This window comes from Pristis pectinata, chromosome 2 (genome assembly GCF_009764475.1).
Source record: "Pristis pectinata isolate sPriPec2 chromosome 2, sPriPec2.1.pri, whole genome shotgun sequence".
Classification (NCBI taxonomy): domain Eukaryota; kingdom Metazoa; phylum Chordata; class Chondrichthyes; order Rhinopristiformes; family Pristidae; genus Pristis; species Pristis pectinata.
The window spans coordinates 144,719,088-144,746,431 of record NC_067406.1 but is presented as its reverse complement, the minus strand read 5'-3'; the positions used below and the strand labels follow the sequence as shown (position 1 = coordinate 144,746,431).

The following is a 27,344-nucleotide window of genomic DNA, read 5'->3' as shown; positions in this document are numbered from 1 at the left end:
GGTCCTATTCTTTCACGTCTTATCCTCTTGCTCTTCACATACCTGTAGAATGCCTTGGGGTTTTCCTTAATTCTGCCTGCCAAAGCATTCTCATGGCCCCTTCTGGCTCTCCTAATTTCCTTCTTAAGCTCCTTCCTGTTAGCCTTATACTCTTCCAGATCTCTAACATTACCTAGCTCTCTGAACCTTTTGTAAGCTTTTCTTTTCTTCTTGACTAGATTTATTACAGCCTTTGTACACCACGGTCCCTGTACCCTATCGTAACTCCCCTGTCTCATTGGAACATGTCTATGCAGAGCTCCACACAAATATCCCCTGAACATTTGCCACGTTTCTTCCGTATTTTTCCCTGAGAACATCTGTTCCCAATTTAAGCTTCCAATTTCCTGCCTGAGAGCCTCATAATTCCCCTTACTCCAATTAAATGCTTTTCTAACTTGTCTGTTCCTGTCTCTCCAGTGCTATCGTAAAGGAGATAGAATTATGATCACTATCTCCAAAATGCTCTCCCACTGAGAGGTCTGACACCTGACCAGGTTCATTTCCCAATATCAAATCAAGCACAGTCTCTCCCCTTGTAGGCTCATAGAATTATACAACATGGAAACAGGCCCTTCGGCCCAACTGGTCCATGCCAACCAAGATGCCCATCCAAGCTAGTCCCATGTGCCTGTGTTTGCCCATATCCCTCTAAACCTTTCCTATCTATGTACCTGTTCAAGTACCTTTTAAATGTTGTTAATGTACCTGCCTCAAACACTTCCTCTGACAGCTCTTTCCATGTATGGACCACCCTCTGGGTGAAGAAGTTGCCCCTCAGGGTCCTAGTAAATCTTTCCCTTCTCACCTAAACCTGTGCTCTCCAGTTCTTGATTCCCCAACCCTGGGAAAAAGAGTGCATTCACCCTGTCTATGCATCTCATGATTTTGTACACCTCTATAAGATTAAATCTTCTTACAGGGCTGGCAATCTTCCGACCTCCAGCAACGACTGATCAACTGACCCGACTCGTGGACCTAGATGGAAGTGACCAGCAAGGCCTCGGACGGGCCCATCCACGTGGAAACCTGCGACCCCACGGAGCCCCCGCCACCGAGATCCGACCCCCGAACCCCACTGGAGCACCTGAGAACCTGGAGTGAAGATCCGACCATCGGGAGCGCCCGATGACGACCCCCCATGTCCCAACCTATCCAGAGGCCCATCCATTGGAGGCAGTGGAGGCCCGAGGCAAGGCCCGAGGCAAGGCCTGACCAGTAGAGGCCGAGTCCCGAGGGGACGCCTGATGCTGGGGCCTGACACCGGGGCCCCTCCGGATCGGAGAACCTGGGGCCGAGTCCTGATGCCGAGGCCCCCCTAGACACCCCCACTTACCTGCTGCAGCAGATCACTCTTCTTCAGGACCTTCAGACCTGTATGGAAACAACTTACCTCACAGGCCAGCGGAATCTATTCCAGGTCTTCCAAGTCTGTTCACAAGCAGTCACTTACCTTCCAGTCCAGGTGAATCCACTCCAGGTCTTACAGGGTTGTCCTAAAGCAATCACTTACCCGGTGGCTCCAGTCCAAGAGCAATGAGTCGCAGCCACTTACCTCGGCAGTGGGGTAACAGGGCTGGGCTGCAGGTGAGGCTGAAACAGTGTGGATACAAGAACCCCCCCCCTCCCCAGCATACTACTAGCTAATGACCAGGCCATTGAGAACAAAGTTGATGAACTATGGGTAAGACTGACCTCCAAAGAGAACTGAGGGACTGCTGTGTGCTGTGTCTCACTGAAACGTGGCTCACACCTGCTTCACCTGACTGTGCCATACTGCCTGAGGGCTTCTCAATCCATCGAATGGACCGTACAGCGTCCTCGGGCAAAGTTATAGGTGGAGGGGTCTGCTTCTTAATCAATAACTTGTGGTGCTTGGACGTGACGGTCCTGGCAAGCTCCTGCTCACCCAGCCTGGAATACCTAACGGTGAAGTGTCGACCATTCTATCTGCCACAGAAGTTCACGTCAGCTATCATGATGGCAGTCTACATCCCATCCCAGACGGACATGAAGCCTGCACTCAATGAACTGTGGTCAACAACCTTGAGACAGGATACTCTGAGGACCTCGGGTGACTTCAACCAGGCCAACCTCAAGAGTTGGTTACCAAAATACCACCAGCACGTCTCCTGTCCCACCAGGGGCCCAAACACTCTTGACCGTTGCTATACAACCAAAGATGCCTTTCGAGCCACCCCCCGCCCCCACTTTGGTAAACCTGACCACCAGGCTGTGCCCCTTCTCCCTGCATACAAACGGAAACTGAAACGGGAGGATCCAGTACAGAGAGTTGTACAGTGCTGGTCTGACAAAATCGATGAGCTTCTATACAACTGCTTTGAGTCAGTGGACTGGTCCATGTTCAAAGACTCAGCTGATGAGTATGTCACCACCATCACAGACTTTATCAGCAAGTGTGTTGAGGACTGTGTACCAAAGAGGACGACATGGGTGTTCCCAAACCGGAAACCATGGATGAACCGGGAGATCCACTCCCTAGTGAAGTTGAGGACTGCTGCATTCCAATCAGGTGACCCTGACCTTTACAAGAAATCAAGATACGACCTCCGGAAAGCTATTAGGAATGCCAAGAGACAATACCGGTTCAAAATAGAGTCCCAGACCAGCCATCAGTTGTGGCAGAGCTTACATGCTACAAAATAAAGTCAGGCAGCATAGTCGACAACAGTGCATCCCTTCCTGATGAGCTTAACACATTCTATGCACGTTTTGAACAGAAGGGAATTGGTTGTCACCACCCACCCTGACAGCCTGCAATGCAACTGAGCCCACGGTCACCATTGAGGATGTAAGATCAGTCTTCCGGAGAGTGAACACGAGGAAAGCATCTGGCCCAGAAGGTATCCCTGGCTGTGTGCTCAGATCTTGTGCTGATCAGCTGGTGGGGGTATTTGCAGACATACTTAACCTCTCTCTGCTTCATTCTGAGGTTCACACCTGTTTAAGACCACTATTATCCCAGTGCCAAAGAAAAGCAAGGTACCATGCCTTAATGACTACCAACCAGTGGCTCTGACATCCACCATCATGAAGTGCTTTGAGAGGCTGGTCATGGCATGCATCAACTCCAGCCTACCAGACAACCTCGACCCACTGCAATTCGCCCAGGACCGCTCTGCCCAGGACCGCAAGAAACCTCAGAGAGTTGTGGACACAGCCCAGCGCATCACCCAGCACATCACCCACCCATCAGCCCACCCGCCCCGGGTCATTGTCTCTTCTCTCCTCTCCCATCAGGCAGAAGATACAGGAGCCTGAGGGCACGTAACACCAGGCTCAAGGACAGCTTCTATCCCACTGTGATAAGACTATTGAACAGTTCCCTTATACGATGAGATGGACTCTTGACCTCACAACCTACCTTGTTATGACCTTGCACCTTATTGTCTAGCTGCAATCCACTTCCCTGTAGCTGTGACACTTTACTCTGTATTCTGTTATTGTTTTTACCCTGTACTACCTCAATGCACTGTGTAATGAACTGATCTGTACGATCGGTATGCAAGACAAGTTTTTCACTGTACCTCGGTACAAGTGACAATAATAAACCTACACCAATACCTCTCAGTCTCATATATTCAAGGCTGGGGTAGGAGGTGGAAGAGACTATATCGACTCAGGAGGAAAGATGTAATCAGATCAGTTGCGATGTCACTGAATGGTGGAGCAGGTTTGGGGAATGAATGGTCCATTTCTGCTCCCAGCTCTTGGGATCTTCTATAATTTTCTGCCAAATGTAGGTGAATGTGCAAACATCGAGGCCTAAACTCAGCAATGTGTCCAGTAGCCTGAAGAAAAGCCAAAAGTAAAGGTTTGGGAGGGTTGCTGGAATTTGCAATGATCTATCTCATGGAATCATTTGGAGAACTTTTGAAAAAATATTGAGGTACAAAGGGAAAGTGGGCACTGGGGTTGGTGGATGGTCTGGGCAGTTCAGATGTGGAGGCAGATGTGTGATTACATTTGGACGTGTCATATGACTATCTGGTTGGGTTCTTCCTGAGCCAGAAAAAAAGTGACTTCTGTTATTAAAAACAGAAATGCTGGAAACACTCAGCAAGTCAGGCAGCAGCTGTCAAGAGAGGAAGAGTTCACATTTCAGGTCAATGACTGTTCATCAGAACTGAAAGGTTTTCACTGAAAGGTCAACGTCCTGAGATGTTAACTCCACAGAGGCTGACTGACCTGCTGAGTGTTTCCAGCACTTTCAGCTTTTTTCAGGTTTCCAGTGTCTGCTCTTAGAGAAGCTTTTGTAACTGTGTTGGGGGAAGCAGGAGTGAGGCCTGGAGATGGAAAGCTCTGGTGAGGAGGCAGTGAGGTTTGAATGGTTGACATGGTCAAAGATGGCAGAGAGACTGATGGTCTTGCTGCCTACTGTGGAAGGACTCTGCTGTAATGATGTGTGAAATTGATGATAATTTCTGAAACAGTAAACTGTGCTCAGTATTTTCCCTTTTCTTCCACTAGGTTTCAGGTTATGAAATCAGAGAATTGTTATAACTCAGAGGAAACCATTTGGCCCATCAAGTCCATGTTGTCTTCCCATGAACAGATGTGGAGTACTGGGACCTTTAAATCTCCACTTCATTTCGTCAAATAAAAACACACAGCAGATGAGATACAAATTTGAATGAAGTCATTTTATTTTCACTATGGCTGAACATTACTGTAACTTCTATATGAAGGGCATGCAGTGGTACCACAGCTGCTGATTTAACACAATTTTCAGTCATAAAGTTTCTCTTATGTTGCTATTAGAGGGCATACATGCACCTGGTGTGAAGCAGGACAGAATTCTTCACAATACAAAACTCACCAAGTTACACAAAACACACAAAAAGCTCTGAACTGCCAGTAGGACTTGCCTACAACACTTCAGTGTGACTAACAGCATGGTTAACACACTGTGGATGGTGGATGGCAGGGAAAGCGGTTGAAAATCTATCAGACATTTCAATTCAGGTCACACCAAAGGTTTGAGCTACAGTATAACCTTATCTGTAAATTTAGCATGGTTCTGTGTAGACAAAGATGAAAACCTGAACAAAGAACGTTAACACATCACTGGAAGACGACAAATAACTTGGACAAATTCACACAGACTATATTGTTAATAGATATATTGCAGTCTCATATTTAGAGGCTTGGCAGTTTATTATTGTCTTTTTTTATTAGCTTACAACCTGTTTGAAAAAAATTACTGCAGAGGTAATTAAAATGATGTCAAACAAGAAGGTCATTAAAACCATCTCGTTATTCCATCTGGGAGATCTGCACTGTGCACCAGTTCTAACCTTCAAATTAAATGGTAGCATTGGTCTGGCAGACTAATCCCTGCCTTACACTGAGGGTGTCAAAGTGCATTTGTAATCTCGGTGGTGGGGAGTCACCTACAAAACTTTGCCAGATGTTGTCCACTGGACTTCTAGCCAACCAATGCCAGCAGAGGGGAGAAGCTTCGGGAATTTCCCACCCACTGGGGTCATTTTACTGTAGGTTTGGGTGAGGATCCAAAAGGATTAAGTGGGGTTTGGATCTGTAGGAAGTAGAGTTGGGCAAGTGTGTGAGGTCAGCGTGCTCCCAATCCCAACGGTTATCTGGCCCTCTGGAACGTGACAAGGTGAAACGTTATTGCTTTGGTTTCTGTGTCAGTCACAAAATAATCACTTTGCACAACGTGTGTACATTTACAGTTTGGGACGTTTCTCAGTCTGTATAAACAGTTGGCATACCTGCCTTTTTAGACAAAATATTTAAGACTGCCAAGCCTACATTATGGCTTTCTCTGTTGAAATATGTGGAGTTTATCAATCATTGTCAAATGAAATTTGCTTTTTATTCTCCTCATTGTGAGCTTTTGCTCCTATTCCTTGGAAAGGCCGTAAGTGAAACAAACTCATGAACTCACTTGGCCGTCCAGTGAGATGGTCAAATCCCAGAACCAATACCTGAGAAAAACTGTATCCTTTTCACAGCGATCAATATCAACAGTGCAAAACAAGAATGGCTGGTTGAACAGAACAAGGGAGATAATCCTTCTTTGGTTTAATTGAAATTAAATCACAACATGTAGACTCAAAGAAACATATTTTAGCTCTTTCATTTCAATGAATCATTTTCACTGTTTTTTTTAGAAAATGTCAATGGAATCAGGAAGGGGAGGGGGTAAAGGTAAGGAGGGTGGAGTGTGAGGGTGAGGGGAGGGAGTGGTAAGGATGGGGAGACGAAGGGGAACCTGGGCTCTGTGGACATAGGAAGAGGGAGCACAGGGTGAGGACAAGGAGAAGATGGTGGGCTTCCGTCTTTAATCCACAGGTTAAGGTGATGTCCACAAGCATTGTCTATCACAGAATTCAACAGTAATAATGCAGTTGATATTATAACTTTCCCAATGATCAGTTTCATAATTGTGCAGAAACCTAGTGTTCTGGCTTTTCCCTGTGAAGTGCAACATATGAGCCCATGAAACCCTGCACTAATCTCATGGTCCACAGGCAGCAGTGGTCCTGTGCTTCCTCAGCACTGAGGCCCTGCTCCCTCTCAGTCAGACCATGTCACTCACCCACAACAGACCCACCATTCCAAGCTCTGTCTCAGGAAAAGATTTCCAGGCAGAACAAGGAAAATATCCAGGGATGTCCTCAAAGTCTCCTTGAAAACTGTGACATCCTCGCTGACTCCCAAAACCTCCAGCCCATCAATGCTTGGAATGGAAAAGGAGCTTTCAGGTGGGAACTGGCATCGGGAGCACACAGAAGCCCAGCAATAAGCAGTGAAAGGAGCGGCCACCTCCTAAGCACTGGCCCGCCCGCCCCATAACCTCCTGGCCCGACTGTGGCAGAGCTCACCTCACCAACCAGCTCAAACCCCACAGAACCAGAGTGGAAGCAAGTCATCTGCCATCCCAAGAGGCTGCCTCAGAGGGAGGAGGTAACATTTGGCTCCAAGTGCCCTGCATCACTGCACAATAACTAGGACCTCTGTGGTTTAACTCCAAAGTCAAGTCTGTACTCTGACATCACCCTCCAGCCCACTCATTGGCAGGTCCTGAGAAAAGCACAGCGTTTGGGCCCAGCACAATGTTTCCAAAGACCAACACTAGTTAATAAAATTAACGTTAATAGAAATATTGCATCAGCTGGTATGGCTGAGGAAAATACAGTACCCAGGATAAAGTGGCTTCACCTTCTGAGAAAGCTCATCAAATCTTCAAATGACAAGAATTCTCCACACAACCTGGAAGTTCACAGTGATGATTTGCATGGGAGAATCCCATATCCAGCAATATGATCTATTCTTCATCTCAATTTTAAATGGCTTAATTTTGTATATATTAACTATTTACAATTCTGACAGGTTTTAATACATATAATGGCAAACACCAGATACTTAACCAGTGAGAAATGAGACAAAGCATCCTGTAAAAAATAACTAGGCTGAAATCAATGGGGCGTGGTGGCAACCTTCCACTTCCCGCCTGGAGTTATTGCCTTCTGTTTTACACTGATTGTGTGACTGTGTAGAGAGGACTCAGGGGAGCTGGCCCCCAGTCTCACCACTTGCACAGAACAGAAATGTTGCAACCTGAGTTCTGTGACGGGAGATGGTCCCACTCTGGGCAAAACCCTTGCAGTCTCTGAGTTTGATAGTTCCATCCCTGTGAGAGCCATTTGTCACCTTCTGCAAATGTTGGCAATTCCAACCTCTATGATGCATTGTGACATTTTAAAAGAACATTGAGGTAACGTGGTACAGCTGGAGAGAATTTAGCTGCTGGAATCACAACTTCTTTTTGGCATTATCAAACACCCCAAATTCTGACTGACCAATTTAATTGGTGAATCTGGAGATGGAAAAATTAACAGGTATCAGCAACGTTAATCACCAACTACACAGATTCTCCTTCAATAAAACACTGAGCCCATCAACCCCATCCCATTTGCTGAGTACCTGATAACTCACAGACCAGGACAGTGTGACTTATGTTCCCCAGCCATGGAGGAAGTAACAAAGTACTAACAATACTGAGCAATTTACACTAGATGGATATCAAACTCTCATGCTTATGTTCACAAAGTCTGTATCCCCTGATCAATGTACAGTGTTAAGTTAACTTTACGTGTTAACTGACCAGAAATGGCAACAAATGATTCTAAAACAACAAATTTCTGATGTACAGTTGCATAATAAAATGCTAAAATCTGGAACTGAAGCTTTTCAACAGAAGGAACCAAATGCTCAGTACATCCTTAGCCCACTCTCTTGTCTTTTAGAGACCTGTTCAAAGTGACATCAACATAGCAGGATAAAGAGTTGGACAGAAATGTGTAAATCTACAGACCATTATATCACAGCCATAATTCAATCATTAACCGAGTTCTGCCATGTGGGAATCTTGCCGTACATTGACATCAGCGGAGGAAGTAATGGGTTGGGTTGGAGTTTGAGCATTGTAGGTATGAGCCAGTGCTGTGACCTGATAATTTATTTAACCAATATGATGAACAAATGTTGTATCAAAGCTAACTGGAGCCCTGCAATGTCAAACTGACCACACTGATAAAAAGATATGTCCCTTTATTTCACTATTAAATTTCTAGATTTTATTTGACTATAAACATGGCTTATCAGGTTAGGTTATTTCATGACTGCTACACAGATTTGTGGTGGATGTTCCATGCCACACACAGGATGTGATGGGCTGACAAACCACACAGAGTGGGAATGATGACAAAAAGTTCCCATTTTATAATGAGAATGGTTTACACTTAGCAACAAAACCAAGAGTTATTCTGCAGAGAACTGAAAGCATTACTTCTTGAACATGTCTTGCAGAGGCCCAGGGAGATATTTTAAGACAGTGTCCAGAATGCTTTCCTCTTCCTCCTCTTCATCCCCACAGCCAGTGGGGATGGCTTTCTTGGGCCTTGTCAGGCTCCCCTCTGCCTGAGCTTCCATGGCTGCCATGGCCTCAGCCTCCTTCTCCTCTTTCTTTTTTATTCCGTACTGTGGGAACAGAGAGAAGATTCAACATCAGATCACCAGCACTGCATTATGTCAACAAGTAGCCGAGCTGTCCCTCAGACTCTGTGGCTGCACAACATCTGTCTAAGTGACTGGAATCTCACTCTGCAGCTCAGATACACGTCAAGGTATTTACCTTCTGCTGAGTAAACTGCCCCATTTATTGCAGAATTATCGAGGCTCCACAGAGAAGAGGCAAAGTTGTCCTCACTCACTTGGATCAAAGTTCTCTTATCTCAGTGCCTTGGATTTTGCAGTTTTATTGTGTTTCTATCACTGCTCCTGGAATCAGTGTTAGGAATTTCACTGACGTGTGGTTTAATGAAGAAACTGTTGTCAGTGATCCCTCATTAGCTGCTCTAGCTGCAACTTTCTCCACCAGAACCAGCTGAAATCTGACAATGAGCCAGTCCCAATGTTTGTTACTGGGGGGCCAAGAAAGGAGGAGGAGCAACAGAGATAATTTAAAAAGTATGCAGCAGGTGAGGAGCGGTTTGTTTTGTTACTGGGAGAGGCCAAGCAGAGAATAAAATGGAGGCAAGATCCAGTGGAGTGGCCATTTTGAGAAGGGCAGTGTTGAGGTTCCAAATGCTGTTGTTGAGGTCAAAGTGTGGGTTTTGGTGAATATATAGAGCATAGAACATGACAGCACAGTACAGGCCCTTCGGCCCACATTGTTGTGCCAACATTTTATCCTGCTCTAATATCTATCTAACCCTTCCCTCCCAAATGTTAACCCTTCCCTCCCATTTCTCTATCATTCATGACCCTAACTAAGAGTTTCTTACATGTCCCTAATGTATCTGCCCCCACAACCTCTGCCGGCAGTGCATTCCACACACGCACCACTCTTCTGTGTAAAAAACTTACCTCTGACATCCCCCCCATACCTTCCTCCAATCACCTTAAAATTATGCTCCCTCACGTTAGCCATTTTTGCCCTGGGAAAAAGTCTCTGATTGTCCACTCGATCTATGCCTCTTATCATCTTGTACACCTCTATCAAGACACCTCTCATCCTCCTTCTCTCCAAAAGAAAAGCCCTAGATCACTCAAGCTATCCTCATAAGACATGCTCTCCAATCCACGCAGCATCCTGGTAAATCTCCTCTGCACCCTCTCTAAAGCTTCCACATCGTTCCTATAATGAGGCAACCAGAACTGAACACAATACTCCAAGTGTGGTCTAACCAGAGTTCTATAGAGCTGCAACATCACCTCATGGCTCTTGAACTCAATACCCCGACTAATGAAGGCCAACACCCCATACGCTTTCTTAACAAACCTATCGACCTGCGCAGCAACCTTGAGGGATCTATGGACGTGGACCCCAAGATCCCTCTGTTCCTCCACACTGCTAAGAGTCCTGCCATTAACCTTGTATTCTGCTTCAAATTTGACCTTCCAAAGTGTATCACTTCACACTTTTCCAGGTTGAACTCTATCTGACATTTCTCAGCCCAGGTCTGCATCCTATCAATATCCTGTTGTAACCTACAGCAACCTTCTACACTGTCCACAATACCACCAACCTTTGTGTCATCAGCAGACTTACTAACCCACCCTTCAACATCCTCATCCGTTTATAAAAATCACAAAGAGCAAGGGTCCCAGAACAGATGCCCGCGGAACACTGCTGGTCACCGACCTCCAGGCAGAATACTGGACTTCAGTGAGGAAGGCAAGCAGCAACAAGGTAGGTGTTTCATTGTCCTTGAGTTGTTGATAGGGGCTGTGATGTCATTCAGTGCAGTGGTCTGCTCCCCCGTTGGATGTGGGAGATCAGGGAGCAGTCGAGTGCCCTGGACAACAGTCTGCAGGAGGTGTCCAGCTGCAGCTCCTCTCCTCTCAGACTGCACGGATTGGTTGGAGCAGCAGTTGGATTCACTGAGGAGCACACAGGAGGCAGAGTGTTAAGGACAGGAGCTTCAGGGAGGTGGTCACACCAAAGGTTTAATCAGGTAGATGGGTGACTGCCAGGAGAGACAGGTAGGTAGTGCAGGAATCTCCTGTCTCGGTTCCCCTCTCAGACAAGTTAACCAGTTTGGATACTACTGAGGGAAGGTGGTCTCTGTGGGCTGAAGAGCAGCAGAAGCCACATCAGAGGCACCACCACTGGCTCTGCTGTAAAACAGGGTAGGACAAAGTCCAGGTGAGCGGTAGTGATGGGGACTCTTTAGTCAGGGGTACAGATGGGTGTGTCTGTGGCCACCAGCGAGACTCCAGGATGGTGTATTGCTTCCCTGGTTCCAGGGTCAAGGATGTCTCTGAGCGGGCACTGGGCATTCTGAAAGGGGAGGGTGAGCAGCCAGAGGTTGTGGTCCATATTGGTACTAATGACACAGGCAGGAAGAGAGATGAGCTTCTGCAGAGTGAATTTAGGGCATTAGGCAAGGTTGTAATCCCAGAATTACTCCCCATGCCACATGCCAGCAAGGCAAGGAATAGGAAGATAGTACAGTTAAATGTGTGGCTAAATTGAGGAAAGACTAATTACAACAGTATTAGGCTGGAGCTGCGGAGAGGAGATTGGGGGCGGCTGTTATTGAGCAAGTCTACATCTGATATGTGGAAGTTGTTTAAAAGCCAGCTAGTCAGAATTCAGGACCAACATGTTCCTGTGAGGAAGAAAGGTGAGGATGGCAAAGTATGCGAAACTTGGATGATCAGAGATGCTGCAAAAAGGAGCCATGAAATGCCCTTGGCAAGTAGGATTAAAGAGAATCCCAAAGGTCCTAAAGCACAATTTCTAGGTATGTGGCAAGTAGAACATAGAACAGTACAGCACAAAACAGGCCCTTTGGCCCACAATGTTGTGCCAACATGGCTAATTCCTCCTACCTACAGAATGCCCATATCTCTCCATTTTGCTCTCATTCATGTGCTCATCCAAGCCCCTCTTAAAAGCCCCCAATGAATTTGCCTCCACCACCCTATCAGGCAACGCATTCCGGGCATCCACCACTTGGAATAAAAATGGACCCCTGACGTCTGTTCTGATCCTACTCCCTCTCACCTTAATTGCATGCCCTCTGGTATTGGATCACTCAATAATGGGAAAAAGATATTGCTTATCCACCCAATCTATGCCGCTTATAATTTTATACACTTCCAACAGATCAACCCTCAGCCTCCTCCACTCCAGAGAAAAAAGCCCAAGTTTGTCCAGCATCTCCTGATAGCACATGCCTTCTAATCCAGGCAGCATCCTAGTAAACCTCCTCTGCACCCTCTCTAAAGCTTCGACATCCTTCCTATAGTGAGGTGACCAGAACTGTATGCAATACTCTAAATGCGGCCTAACCAGAGTTCTATAGAGATGCATCATAACTTCTTGACTCCTATACTCAGTACCCCGATTAATGAAAGCAAGCATTCCATAAGCCTTCTTGACCACCCTGTCTACCTGTGTAGCCACTTTCAATGAGCCATGGACTTGCACCCCAAGGCCTCTCTGGTCTTCAACACTGTTAAGGGTCTTGCCCTTAAGAGTGTACTGCCTCTTGACATTAGTCCCACCAAGGTGCATCACCTCACATTTATCTGGGTTAAACTCCATCTGCCATTTCTCTGCCCACATCTGCAGCTGATCTATATCACGCTGTATCCGTTGCCAGTCTTCTGCACTATTCACAACTCCACCAATCTTGGTATCGTCTGCAAACTTACTAACCCACCCATCAACATACTCATCCAGGTCATTTATATACATCACAAACAGCAGAGGTCCCAGTACAGATCCCTGCGGAACACCACTACTCACAGGCCTCCAGCCTGAGTAAGTCCCTCCAACCACCACTCTCTGTCTTCTATGGGCAAACCAGTTCTGGGTCCACACAGCCAATTCTCCACTGACCCCATGCATCCAAACTTTCTTGATTAACCGATCATGTGGGACCTTGTCAAGTGCCTTACTGAAGTCCATATAGATGACATCCACAACTCTACCTTCATCAATCTCTCTCGTCACCTTGTCAAAAAACTCAACCAGGTTAGTAAGACAGGACTTGCCCTGCACAAAGCCATGCTGGCTTTCCCTAATCAAGCCATTGGATTCCAGATGCTCATACAGTATATCCTATCTCTAAGAATTTTCTCCAGCAATTTTCCTACACAAGATTACCACAGTAATGTACACAAGACTTACCACAGTAATGTACACAAGACAACCACAGTGATGTACACAAGACCACCACAGTGACGTACACAAGAGTTACTGCAGTGATGTACACAAGATTCATGCAGTGGTGTACGTAAGACATCATGCCAGTAAATCTCCTCTGAACTATTTCCAGCTTAATTGAATCTTTCCTATAGAAGAGCGACCAAAACTGAACACAATATTCCTAATGCGGCCTCACCATCATCTTGTACAACTGCAACATAACATCCCAACTTCTATACTCAGTGCCCTGACTGATGAAGGCCAGTGTGCCAAAAGCCGCCTTCACCACCCTGTCTACCTGCAATGCCACTTACAGGGAACCGTGCACTTGTACTCCTAGGTCCCCCTGTTCTGCAACGGTTCCCAGGATCCTACCATTCACTGTGAAAGTCCTACCCTCATTTGTCTTCCCAAAATTCAACACCTTTGAATTGAACTCCATTTGCCATTCCTTGGCCTACTTACCCAGATGATCAAGATCCCCCTGTAAATCCTGATAACCAATTTCACTGTCAATGATACCACCTATTTTAGTGTCATCTGCAAACTTATTAACCATGCCTTGTACATTCTCTTCAACGTTATTAAACTAGAAAGAGTGCACAAAAGATTTACCAAGATGTTTCTTGGACTTGGGGGCCTGAGTTACAAGGAGAGGTTGCATAGACTAAGACTTTATTCCTTGTAACATGGAAAGTTGAGGGGTGACCTGAGAGAGGTGTATAAGATCATGAGAGGCATAGACAGGGTGAAAGCATACAGTCTTTTTCCCAGGGAGGGGGTGGTAAAAACAAGAGGACATAGGTTTAAGATCAGAGGCGAGAGATGTAAAAGGGACATCAGGGGCAGCTTCTTCACACAAAGGGTGGTGCATATTTGGAATGAGCTGCTGGAAATAGTGGTTGAGGCGGACACATTAGCAATGCTTAAAAGCCATCTAGATAAGTACATGGATAGGAGAGGTTTAGAGGGCTATGGGCCACACGCAGGGAGATGGGACTAGCTCGCTGGGCAACACAGTTGGCATGGATGAGTTGGGCTGAAGGGTCTGTTTCCGTGCTGTGTGACTCTATAACCCTCTGTCTCTCACCAGGCTCACTCCTGCCTCCCTCCCACTACAACTGAATGCTGTAGGTCCAACTGATCATGAACCTGACCAAAAAGGAAAGGTGAATCCATCAGGCTGTAAGCCCCAGACTGCAGCGTGTAGCCCAGGTTACACTCTGAGGCTGGGGCTGCCGAGTCCTGTGTTAAATGAAGGCACCACTTCAGCAGCCAGTGCACTGTGGTTCTCCGTGGTCTCATGGCTTCAAACACAGATCATAGAAAACCTGCAGCACAATACAGGCCCTTCAGCCCACAAAGTTGTGTCGAACGTGTCCCTACCTTCGAAATTACTAGGCTTACCCAGTGCCCTCTATTTTTCTAAGCTTCATGTACCTATCCAAAAGCCTCTTAAAAGACCCTATCATATCATAGATGCAGAAAGTCGACTGATTTACATCTTAGTGACTCGGAAGTGAAGTCCACTCGATGAGGATTAATTCTGTGTGTGATTAATTTCTCTTGTTTGCAGCTTCAAGTGTTATCAAAGGTATCTCCTGTCACTGCAGTGCGTGTGGTGAGTGGATGCCTCAGTCCCAGGGTTCCTGCTCACACCCATCAGGTCTCACCCTTTACTCCAGGCAGCATTGTGTTAACTAGCTGTTGGTACTTAATTTACTTCGATTAAAATGTTATGGTAATTATATGAAGAATTAATTAAAACACAGTCTTGAATGAAGTCTCATATTGTTCCTGCGAACAGTTTAAGAAGAGGAGAACCTTTGGCAGTTTTCGATAGGGAGCGAGAGGCGAGTGAGCGGAATCAGCTGAGGACTTCCGAAAAGATAAGTTCTTTTCTAATGGTTCGGGGATAGCAGAGATAGACTGCGCAGGCGCGTGACGTCAGTCGGTAGCGCACGAACAGTTTAAAAAGAAGACTGCCATATCCAGTGGGCAGCTTTCAGAGCGGGCAGCGGAGTGAGAGGGAGCAGAGTGATTGGGCTTTGGATCAACGGGCTTAGGCAGTAACAGGGTGAGGCGAGGTAGGTGATTTGAGGAAAGGAAGTAGTATGAGTGCGGTTTTCTGTGCTTGGTGTCAGATGTGGGAGGTCCTGGAGTCTCCCAGCCTCCAAGACGGCCACATCTGCACCGGGTGTGTCGAGCTGCAGCTCCTAAGGGACTGCGTTAGGGAACTGGAGATGCAGCTCGATGACTTTCGTCTGGTCAGGGAGAGTGAGGAGGTGATAGAGAGGAGTTATAGGCAGGTGGTCACACCGGGGCCACGGGAGACAAGCAAGTGGGTCACAGTCAGGAGGGGGAAGGGGAAGAGGCAGGTACTAGAGAGTACCCCTGTAGCTGTACCCCTTGACAATAAGTACTCCTGCTTGAGTACCTAGGGGAAGCAACAGTGGCAGTGTCTCTGGCACAGAGTCCGGCCCTGTGGCTCAGAAGGGTAGGGAAGGAGAGAGGAGGGCACTAGTGATAGGGGACTCTATAGTTAGGGGGGCAGACAGGCGACTCTGTGGACGCAGGAAAGAAACTCGGAAGGTAGTTTGCCTCCCAGGTGCCAGGGTCTGGGATGTTTCAGATCGTGTCCAGGATATCCTGCAGAGGGAGGGAGAACAGTCAGAGGTCGTGGTACATATTGGCACCAACGACAGGTAGGGAAAGGAATGAGGTCCTGAAAAAAGACTATAGGGAGTTAGGAATGAAGTTGAGAAGCAGGACCACAAAGGTAGTAATTTCCGGATTACTGCCTGTGCCACGTGACAGTGGGTATAGGAATAGAATGAGGACGAGGTTAAATGCTTGGCTGAGGGATTGGAGTAAGGGGCAGGGATTCAGATTTCTGGATCATTGGGGCCTCTTTTGGAACAGGTGTGACCTGTACAAATAAAGGAGGGGTTGCACTTGAATCCCAGGGGGACCAATATCCTGGTGGGGAGGTTTGCTAAGGCTACTGGGGAGAGTTTAAACTAGAATTGTTGGGGGGTGGGATCCGAACTTGAGAGACTGGGGGAGAGGTGTTTGGCTCTCAAATAGAGAAAGCTTGTAGACAGTACGAGAGGCAGGATAGGAAGCTGATAGGGAAGGGACGTGCTCAGACCGACGGTTTGAGATGTGTCTATTTTAACGCAAGGAGTATAGTGAACAAGGCAGATGAGCTTAGAGCTTGGATAAATACTTGGAGCTACGATGTGGTGGCCATTACAGAGACTTGGATGGCTCAGGGACAGGAATGGTTACTTCAAATGCCGGGTTTTAGATGTTTCAGAAAGGACAGGGAGGGAGGCAAAAGAGGTGGGGAGTGGCACTGTTGATCAGAGATAGTGTCGCAGCTGCAGAAAAGGTGGATGTCATGAAGGGACTGTCTACAGAGTCTCTGTGGGTGGAGGTTAGGAACAGGAAAGGGTCAATAACTTTACTGAGTGTTTTCCTATAGGCCACCCAGTAGTGACAGGGATATCGAGGAGCAGATAGGGAAACAGATCCTAGAAAGTCGTGATAATAACAGAGTTGTTGTGATGGGAGATTTTAATTTCCCAAATATCGATTGGTATCTCCATACAGCAAAGGGTTTAGATGGGGTGGAGTTCGTTAAGTGTGTTCAGGAAGGATTCTTGACACAATATGTAGATAAGCCTACAAGAGGAGAGGCTGTGCTTGATTTGGTATTGGGAAATGAACCTGGTCAGGTGTCAGATCTCTCAGTGGGAGACCATTTTGGAGATAGTGATCATAATTCTATCTCCTTTACAATGGCATTAGAGAGATATAGGAACAGACAGAGTAGAAAGGTGTTTAGCTGGAGTAAAGGGAATTATGAGGCTCTCAGGCAGGAAATTGGAAGCTTAGATTTGGAACAGATGTTCTCAGGGAAAAGTACAGAAGAAATGTGGCAAATATTCAGGGGATATTTCTATGGAGTTCTGCATAGGCATGTTCCAATGAGACAAGTTATGATAGGATACAGGAACTGTGATGTACAAAGGCTATAATAAATCTAGTCAAAAGGAAAAGAAAAGCTTTCAAAAGGTTCAGAGAGCTAGGTAATGTTAGAGATCTGGAAGAGTATAAGGCTACAGGAAGGAGCTTTAAGAAGGAAATTAGGAGAGCCAGAAGGGGACATGAGAAGGCCTTGGCGGGCAGGATTAAGGAAAACCCCAAGGCGTTCTACAAGTATGTGAAGAGCAAGAGGATAAGATGCGAAAGAATAGGACCTATCAAGTGCAACAGTGGGAAAATGTGTATGGATCCGGAAGAAATAGCGGAGGTACTTAATGACTACTTTACATCAGTATTCACTATGGATAAAGATCTGGGTGATTGTAGTGAGGACTTGCAGCAGCCTGAAAAGCTTGAGCATGTAGATGTTAAGAAAGAGGAGGTACTGGAACTTTTGGAAAGCATCAAGTTGGATAAGTTGCAGGGACTGGATGAGATGTACCCCAGGCCATTCTGGGAGGCGAGGGAGTTGATTGTGGAGCCTCTGACGATGATCTTTGCACCATCAATGGAGATGGGAGAGGTTACGGAGTATTGGAGGGTTGCGGATGTTGTTCCCTTATTCAAGAAGGGGAGTAGGGATAGCCCAGGAAATTATAGACCAGTGAGTCTTACCTCAGTGTTTGGTCAGCTGATGGAGAAGATCCTGACGGGCAGGATTTATGAACATTTGGAGAGGTATAATATGATTAGGAATAGTCAGCATGGCTTTGTCAAGGGCAGGTCCTACCTTATGAGCCTGACTGTATTTTTTGAGGATGTGACTAAGCACATCAATGAAGGCAGAGCAGTAGATGTAGTGTATATGGATTTCAGCAAGGCGTTTGATAAGGTACCCCATGCGAGGCTTACGGAGAAGGTGAGGAGACATGGGATCCAAGGGGACATTGCAGTGTGGATCCAGAACTGGCAGGCCCACAGACGGCAAAGAGTGGTTGTTGAAAGGTTGTATTCTGAGTGGAGGTCGGTGACCAATGGTGTACCTCAGGGATCTGTACTGGGACCCTTACTCTTTGTGATTTTTATAAATGACCTGGATGAGGAAGTGGAGGGGTGGGTTAGTAAGTTTGCGGATGACACGAACGTTGGGGGTGTTGTGGATAGTTTGGAGGGGTGTCAGAGGTTACAGAGGAATATTGATAGGATGCAGAGTTGGGCTGAGAAGTGGCAGATGCAGTTCAACCCAGATAAGTGTGAAGTGGTTCATTTTGGTAGGTCAAATATGTTGGCGGAATATAGTATTAATGGTAGGACTCTTGGCAGTGTGGAGGATCAGAGGGATCCTGGGGTCCGAGTCCATAGGATGCTCAAAGCGGCTGCGCAGGCTGACTCTGTGGTTAAGAAGGCATATGGTATATTGTCCTTCATCAATCGGGGAATTGAATTTAGGAGCTGTGAGGTATTGTTGCAGCTATATAGGTCCCTGGTCAGACCCCACTTGGAGTATTGTGCTCAGTTCTGGTCACCTCACTACAGGAAAGATGTGGAAGCCATAGAGAGGGTGCAGAGGAGATTTACAAGGATGCTGCCTGGGATGTGGAGCATGCCTTATGAAAGCAGGTTGAGGGAACTCGGCCTTTTCTCCTTGGAGAGACGGAGGATGAGGGGGGACCTGATTGAGGTGTATAAGATGATGAGAGGTATTGATAGGGTAGATAGTCAGAGTCTTTTCCCCAGGGCTGAATTGGTGGCCACAAAAGGACATAGGTTTAAGGTGCTGGGGAGTAGATATAGAGGAGATGTCAGGGTTAAGTTTTTTACTCAGAGTGGTGAGTGCATGGAATGGGCTGCCGGAAACGGTGGTGGAGGCGGACACGATACGGCCTTTCAAGAGACTGTTAGATAGGTACATGGAGCTGGGTAAAATAGAGGGCTATGGGTAAGCCTAGTAATTTCTAGGGTAGGGACATGCTCGGCCCAGCTTTGTGGGCTGAAAGGCCTGAATTGTGCTGTAATTGTTCTATGTTTGTTCTAATAATAGAGAAGATACAACCCTAGTATTCCTACACCTATCTGTGATTTCCCAACATATTTGTTCCACTAATTTAACTGACAATTAGGGGCCTGTAGTATAATCCCATCAAAGTGATCACCCCTTTTTTATTCCTAAGTTCTACCCACATGGCCTTGCTGGACATTTTTCCCCGGGATATCCTCTCTAAGTACTGCTGTGATGTTCTCCCTAGTCAATAGTGCAACTTGCCTTCCTCTCAAAGGCCAGTGGGGAGGACAGGCAGGGACAGGACAGAGAGTGAGGAAGCTCTGATAGGCTAAACTGTATTTATTTTAATGCAAGAGGCCTGACAGGTGAGGCAGATGAACTGAGAACATAGATCGGCACATGGGACTGTGATATTATAGCAATTACAGAACATAACTGAGAGGGGGGCAGGACTGGCAGCTCAGTGTTCCAGGGTACTGATGTTTCTGTTGTGACAGAGGTGGAGGTTGGAGAGGAGGGGAAGTTGCACTATTGACTAGGGAGAACATCACGGCAGTACTGCACGAGTGTGTGCACGTGTGTGTGTGTGAGTGTGTGTGTGTGTGTGTGCGTGTGTGTGCATGCACATGTGTGTGTGTGTGTGTGTGTGTGTACATGCGCATGTGTGCGTGTGTGTTTGTGTGGGTGTATATGTGTGTGTGCACGTGCGTGTGTACATGTGTGTGTGCACGTGTGTGGATGTGTGTGTGTACATGTGCATGTGTGTGGATGTGTGTGTGTGCATATGTGTGGATATGTGTGTGTGCGTGTGTACATGTCTGTGTGCGAGTGTGTGTGTGTGCGTGTGTGTGCTCGCGCACATCAAACACAACCACGATTCAAGTTTGTGTGTGAGCAAACCTAGTGGGAAGTGAGGTGTGCTGAGACATAGGTGTCTGCAGAAGGGTAGACACCACATGAGTGAGTGGGCAAGAAGGTGGCAGATGGAAGGTGGCAGTGGGGAAAAGCCAAGCTGTCCACCAGTAAAATGAACAGAAACACAGAATTATTTTCAAGTCTGAGAAAGTAGTAAACCTCAGTGTATGGAGGGAATGGGTTCATTTGTGAAACAGAAGATAAATAGCAAAATAAATGGCATGTTGGTCTTCATTGCAAGGTGCTTGGAGAACAAAAATAAGAAAGACTTTGAGATTGTCGGGGGATCGTAGAGTCCCCCTGTGTGCAGTCTCTATACCTAAAGAAGGATACGTCAGACTTAGTCAATGTGCTGACGATTCACTGGGTTAGTCAAGGAGTGAGAGGGTTGTCCATGAAGAGAGAATGAGGATGCCTGGTTGCTACTCACTGGAGTTTAGAAGCCATGAACAACAGACAAACAAGATTCTGAGAAGGACTGACACAGTCTTGGGCCCAACACATTGATGCAATCATGAAGAAGGCACACCAGTGGCTCTACTTCATTAGGAGTTTGAGGAAATTTGGTATGTCACCAAAGACCCCTGCAAATTTCAACAGATGGATGGTGGAGAGCATTCTGACTGGTTGCATCACCAGCTGGTATGGAGGCTCCAATGAACAAGATTGCAAGAGGCTGCAGAGGGTTGTAGACTCAGCCAGCTCCATCACGGGCACAACCCTCCCCACCATCGAGGACACCGTCAAGAGGTGGTGCCTCAAGAAGGCAACATCCATCATTAAGGATCCTCACCACCCGGGACATGCCCTCTTCACATTACCACCAACGGAGAGGAGGTACAGGAGCCTGAAGACCCACACTCAACTTTTCAAGAACAGCTTTTTCCCTCCACCATCAGATTTCTGAACGGTCCATGAACCCATGAACAATACCTTGTCATTCCTTTTTTGCACTATTTATTTATTTTTGTAACTTATAGTAGTTTTTATGTCTTTATGTCTTGCACTGTACTGCTGCCACAAAACAACAAATTTCATGACATATGTCAGTGATAATAAACCTGATTCTGATTCTGACAAGCTTAGTCCATAACAAGCTCAGGACGTGTCAGGTGACATTTAAGAGACTCTTAGATAGACACATGAATGATAGAGAAATGGGGGGCTACATTGGAGGGAAGGGTTAGATAGATATTACAGCAGGATAAAATGTTGGCACAACATTGTGGGCCGAAGGGCCTGTATTGTGCTGTAATATTCAATGTTCTAGTTACAACAGATAGGAGGCAGAATTTCTTCACTTAGAGGGTTGCAAAGCTGTCATTCATGGCTGAGAACCACAGATAGATGGACCAAGGAGTCAGTGGATAAGGTATCAATACACTGGATGATGGAACAGCCTTGAGCAGCCATTTCGCCAACTCTGTTTCTTTTTACATTCTCTAAGTGCATTTTGATTGATGTTTACATCAGCAGATGAAGCTGAGAAGGTTGTTACCTTGTCACGGATTCCTTGTCGCATTACTTCTCGCTCAGCTTCCATTTTGGCATATTTTCCTGCACGCTCTTCTTCAGCCTGTCGCAGAGCTTCTAATCTTTCTTCTTCCTTTTTCTCTGCATCAGGGTCCTTCTCTTCATCACCACCCAACATCTTTCCCATGTCTTTGGTTGCTCCTAAAATGGCAAGAAGGACCGAATTAGGTCATTATCACCCAGCACTTGATGACTCACCAGGAAATCTTGTTCTCACCTTCTCAGGTGAAAATAGGAGGAGGTGGCAGATAAATGTGTGGCTGAGAAGCTGGTGCAGGAGGGAGGGTTTTAGATTTCTGGATCATTGGGATCTCTTCTCGGGAAGGTGGGACCTGTACAGAGAGGAGGGGTTACACCCGAACCAGAAGGGGGCCAATATCCTTGCGGCGAGATTTGCGTGGTTCGGGAGGGTTTAAACTAGTTTGTGAGGGGGAAGGGAACTGGAGGAGTAGGTCAGAGGAAGAAGGGAATGGGGAAAAGCTAGATCAAACAGGTAGAGAGGCTTTGGGGAAGGAGAAGCAGAATACGGGCTATAAAAGTAGTAAGGTAGATGGACTGAAGTGTGTTTACTTAAATGCAAGAAGTGTCAGGAATAAGGGGGATGAACTGAGGGCTTGGATAAGTATGGGGGACTATGATATTGTGGCTATTACTGAGACATGGCTGACGTCAGGACAGGAGTGGATATTGAATATTCCTGGTTTTCGGTGTTTTAAGAGGGATAGGGAAGGGGGGACAAGAGGTGGAGGGGTGGCGATACTGGTCAGGGACACTGTTACGGCTGTGGAAAAGATGGATGTTGTAGAAGGATCATCTCTAGAGTCCGTATGGGTGGAAGTAAGGAACAAGAAAGGAGCAGTTACTCTACTAGGAGTATTCTATAGGCCCCCTGGTAGCAGTAGAGACATAGAGGAGCAAATTGGCAGGCAGTGTTTGGAGAGAAGCAAAAATAACAGGGTTGTTATAATGGGAGACTTCAACTTCCCAAATATAGACTGGAACCTGCTTAGTGCCAAAGGTTTAGATGGGACGGAATTTGTTAAATGTGTCCAGGAGGGATTCCTGACGCAGTATGTTGACAGGCCGACTAGAGGGAATGCCATGTTAGATCTAGTTTTAGGAAATGAACCGGGACAGGTGAAGGATCTATTGGTGGGTGAGCATTTGGGGGACAGTGACCATTGCTCCATAACCTTTAAAATTGTCATGGACAGGGACAGTTGCAGAGAGGACAAGAGGATTTTTAATTGGGGAAGGGCGAACTATGAGGCTATAAGGAGAGAACTTGGGAGTGTAAATTGGGATGTCCTTTTTGAAGGAAAATGTACCCTGGAGATGTGGTCGATGTTCAGGGATCTTATGCAGGATGTTAGGGATAAATATGTCCCGGTGAGGCAGAGAAGGAACGGCAGGGTGAAGGAACTGTGGGTGACGAGAGAGGTGGAACGACTTGTTAGGGAGAAGAAGGTAGCGTACATGAGGTATAAGCAGCAAGGTTCAGACAGGGCCCCTGAGGAATATAGGGTAGCGAGGAAGGAACTTAAGAAAGGGCTGAGGAGATCTAGAAGGGGACATGAAAAGGCGTTGGCTAGTAGGGTTAAGGAAAATCCCAAGGCCTTTTTCAAGTACGTGAAGGGTAGGAGGATGGCTAGGGTAAAGGTAAGTCCGATTAAGGACAAAGGTGGGAGAATTTGCCTGGAGGCGGCGGAAGTGGGAGAAGTTCTCAATGAGTACTTCTCTTCGGTATTCACCAGGGAGAGGGGTCTTGATGACGCGGAAGGGAGTGCTGGTAGGGGTAATGTTCTCAAGGTTGTAGATATCAAGAGAGAGGATGTGTTGAAGTTGCTAAATAATATCAAGACAGATAAATCTCCGGGGCCTGATGGGATTTTCCCCAGGCTGCTTCGAGAGGCGAGGGAGGAGATTGTTGAACCGCTGGTAAGGATCTTTGAGTCCTCGTTGTCTACGGGGATGGTGCCGGAGGATTGGAGGGTGGAAAATGTTGTCCCCTTGTTCAAAAAAGGTAATAGGGATAGGCCAGGGAATTATAGACCGGTGAGTCTCACGTCTGTGGTGGGTAAGCTGTTAGAAAGGATTCTAAGGGGTAGGATCTATGAACACCTAGAGAACCATGGACTGATTAGGGACAGCCAGCATGGCTTTGTGAAGGGAAGATCTTGCCTCACAAGCTTGATAGAGTTCTTTGAGGAGGTGACCAGGAAGATTGATGAGGGCAGTGCGGTGGATGTGGTTTACATGGATTTTAGTAAGGCGTTTGATAAGGTTCCTCATGGTAGGCTTCTTCAGAAGGTCAGAGGCCAAGGGATCCAAGGAAGCTTGGCCGTGTGGATTAGGAATTGGCTTGCATGTAGAAAGCAGAGGGTTGTGGTGGAAGGTGTGCCCTCGGATTGGAGGGCAGTGACTAGTGGTGTCCCACAGGGATCGGTTCTGGGACCTCTACTTTTTGTGATATTTATTAACGACTTAGATGAGGGGGTGGAAGGGTGGGTTAGCAAGTTTGCAGATGACACAAAGATCGGTGGTGTTGTGGATAGTGTGGAGGGCTGTCGAAGCTTGCAGAGGGATATTGATAGGATGCAGAGCTGGGCTGACAAGTGGCAGATGGAGTTCAATCTGGAGAAGTGTGAGGTGGTACACTTTGGAAGGACAAACTCCAGGGCAGAGTACTGGGTAAATGGCAAGGTACTTGGCAGTGTAGAGGAGCAGAGGGATCTGGGGGTTCATATTCACAGTTCATTGAAAGTTGCCTCACAGGTGGAAAGAGCAGTTAAGAAGACCAATGGGATGTTGGCTTTCATAAATTGCGGGATTGAGTTTAAGAGCCGCGAGGATTCAGCTTTACAAAACTCTAGTTAGGCCACACTTAGAGTACTGTGTTCAGTTCTGGTCACCTCATTATAGGAAGGATGTGGAGGCGTTGGAGAGGGTGCAGAGGAGATTTACCAGGATGCTGCCTGGATTAGAGGGTATTGAATATGAGGAGAGGCTTAAGGTGCTAGGGCTTTATTCACTGGAAAGGAGGAGGATGAGAGGAGACATGATAGAGGTATATAAAATATTGAGAGGAATAGATAGAGTAGACAGTCAGCGCCTCCTTCCCAGGGAACCAATGCTCAAGACGAGAGGTCATGGCTTTAAGGTTATGGGTGGGAGGTTCAGGGGAGATGTCAGGGGGAGGGCTTTCACCCAGAGAGTGGTTGGTGCATGGAATGCACTGCCTGGGGTGGTGGTGGAGGCAGATACATTGGACAGGTTGAAGAGCTTGTTGGATAGGCATATGGAGGAGTGTGGGATGGGGGGATATGCGGGAGGAAGGGGTTAGGTAGTGTGAGGGTGGTTTGATGGACGGCACAACATGGTGGGCCGAAGGGCCTGTTTTGTGCTGTATGGTTCTATGGTTCTATGGTTCGTTCAATCAGAAACCAGCCTGAACTTAGCATCCCTTTGAAAGCAGCCCATGTCTTGCTATCACCCACTTCACTCTGGGCTAACTGTTCAGCTTTATTTCTTGGCTATTGTGATGTTGGGAAGAGCACAGGACAGCAAGGATTCAGCATCTTGAGTAACCTGTCTGCTTGCCCTTAGCACAAAGTCTGGGACTCCCACAGTGGATTGGCCAGGTAGATTTTCTTTACTAATCTCCATTCAGGGCCTGCATAACACCCAAGAACCTACAGTCTGCCTCCTTGTTCACTGGACAACCTTTCCCTCAATGTCAGTAAAATCAAAAGAGCTGGTCATTGACTTCAGTAAAGGGGGCGGTGTACATGCTCTTGTCTACATCAGTGGTGCTGAGGGTAAGAGGGTTGAGAACTTCAAGTTCCTAGGAGTGAACATCACCAACAGCCTGTCCTGGTCCAACCACGTAGAAGCCACAGCCAAGAAAGCTCACCAGCGCCTCTACTTCCTCAGGAGGCTAAAGAAATTTGGCATGTCCTCTTTGACACTCACCAACTTTTATCGATGCACCATAGAAAACATCCTATCTGGATGCATCATGGCTTGATATGGCAACTGCCCTGCCTGAGGCCGCAAGAAACGGAAGAGAGTTGTGGACACAGCCCAGTGCATCACGGAAACCAGCCTCCTCTCCATGGACTGTCTATACCTCTCGCTGCCTTGGTGAAGCAGCCAGCATAATCAAAGACCCCACCCACCCGGGTCATTCTCTCTTCTCTCCTTTACCATCAGGCAGAAGATACAGGAGCCTGAGGGCACGTACCACCAGGCTAAAGGACAGCTTCTATCCCACTGTGGTAAGACTATTGAATGGTTCCCTTATATGATGAGATGGACTCTTGACCTCACAATCTACCTTGTTATAACCTTGCACCTTAATGTCTACCTGCAATGCACTTCCCTGTAGCTGTGACATTTTACTCTGTATTCTGTTATTGGTTTTACCTGTACTACCTCAATGCACTCTGTACTAGCTCAATGTAACTGCACTGTGTATTGATCTGTACGATTGGTGTGCAAGACAAGTTTTTCGCTGTACCTCGGTACAAGTGACAATAATATACCAATGCCAATAGAATGGATCTACTGGTCCTGATTATAACTTTCAGCTTGAACTAACAGCCAGCTACTTTTTTAGTTCATAATTCATCAGTTGTGGAACTTCAAACAAAATTCACAAGAATATTTATCAGAATTATTGGCAAATCATAAAATCTAAAGTATTGATATAGGCAAAGAACACAGAGCACATTGTATAAGGATGCACACCACAGCTGTAGTGTGTACAGCAGCAAACTACTAGGGTTACTCTGACAGCACTTCCCAAACCATGAAGAACAAGGGCAACAAGTGAACGAATACATCATCACCTGCAGGTTCCACTCCAGGTCACATACCACCTTACACTGACAGTTCATCATTCCAGTCAAGGGCTCCTGTGCTTGAGCATTAAATACCAGTAATGCAGATATGCTAGGAAAGAATAAATAAAACTAGAACCCACTTATCCTAGACCTTTCCTCACATATATTGTTAACTAAACAAAATCAGCAATAAAACTGAGGAAGGAGCATTCTTGGAGTGTATGTGATGGTTCCATAGATTCACATGTTGAGAGATTAGCCAGAGAACAGGCCATCCTGGACTGGGTATTGTGCATTGAGAAAAGAGTAACCAATAACCATGCTGTGTGTGGTCCCTCAGGGAAGACTGACCATAACAGGATAGAATTCTTCATTAAGATAGAGAGTGAAGTAAAATTAAAAACTAGGGTTCTGAATCTGAACAAAGGAATATACAAGGATATGAGATGCAAGTTAGCTATGATACAACGGGGAACTTATCAACATGGGCTGACAGTAGACAGGCAATGGACAGTATCTAAGGAATGTAGACATGAATTACAACAATTATTCATTCCTGAAAATTGAAAAAAAAGAGCTGCTGGAAATCCAAAATAAAACACTCAGCAGGTCAGACAGTGCCTGTGGAAAGAGAAACAGAGTTAATGTTTCAGGTCAAAGACCCTTCATCAGAACTGGTGCTGCAATGTCAGTGATGTAAGCAAAGTTTAAGCAACATTGGTCAGCTGAAGGTTAAGGAGACATGGCCTGGCTTTGTACCGAGACTAGGTAAGGATTAATGTGCTAGGGATGTGTAAAGTTAGTGTGA

General features: G+C 46.5%; 2 protein-coding genes across 3 annotated transcripts in view; one reads left to right on the top strand and one right to left on the bottom strand.

Moving 5' to 3' along the window:
• The window catches only part of LOC127580854 (polycomb group RING finger protein 3), a 215,606-nt gene extending 210,985 nt beyond the window's left edge, over window positions 1-4,621 (top strand). The window contains exon 10 of the mRNA XM_052034828.1: window positions 4,531-4,621. Within this exon, the coding sequence (XP_051890788.1) occupies window positions 4,531-4,563 (33 nt within the window). The 3' untranslated portion in view covers window positions 4,564-4,621. The remainder of the gene's footprint in view (window positions 1-4,530) is intronic.
• A 63-nt stretch (window positions 4,622-4,684) lies between these two features.
• LOC127580906 (complexin-1) overlaps window positions 4,685-27,344 on the bottom strand; it is a 137,888-nt gene continuing 115,228 nt past the window's right edge. Inside the window, exons 3-5 of one of the 2 annotated variants that reach the window (XR_007957900.1) lie at window positions 21,658-21,833; window positions 8,272-9,069; window positions 8,066-8,087 (exon numbers count right to left, since the gene is read on the bottom strand). Coding sequence is in view for 1 of the 2 variants with exons in the window: in XM_052034891.1 (XP_051890851.1) it covers window positions 8,875-9,069; window positions 21,658-21,833 (371 nt within the window). In the remaining variant the exon portion in view is untranslated. Of the gene's footprint in view, window positions 9,070-21,657; window positions 21,834-27,344 lie in introns of both variants that reach the window. The other variant, XM_052034891.1, reaches the window with a different exon arrangement.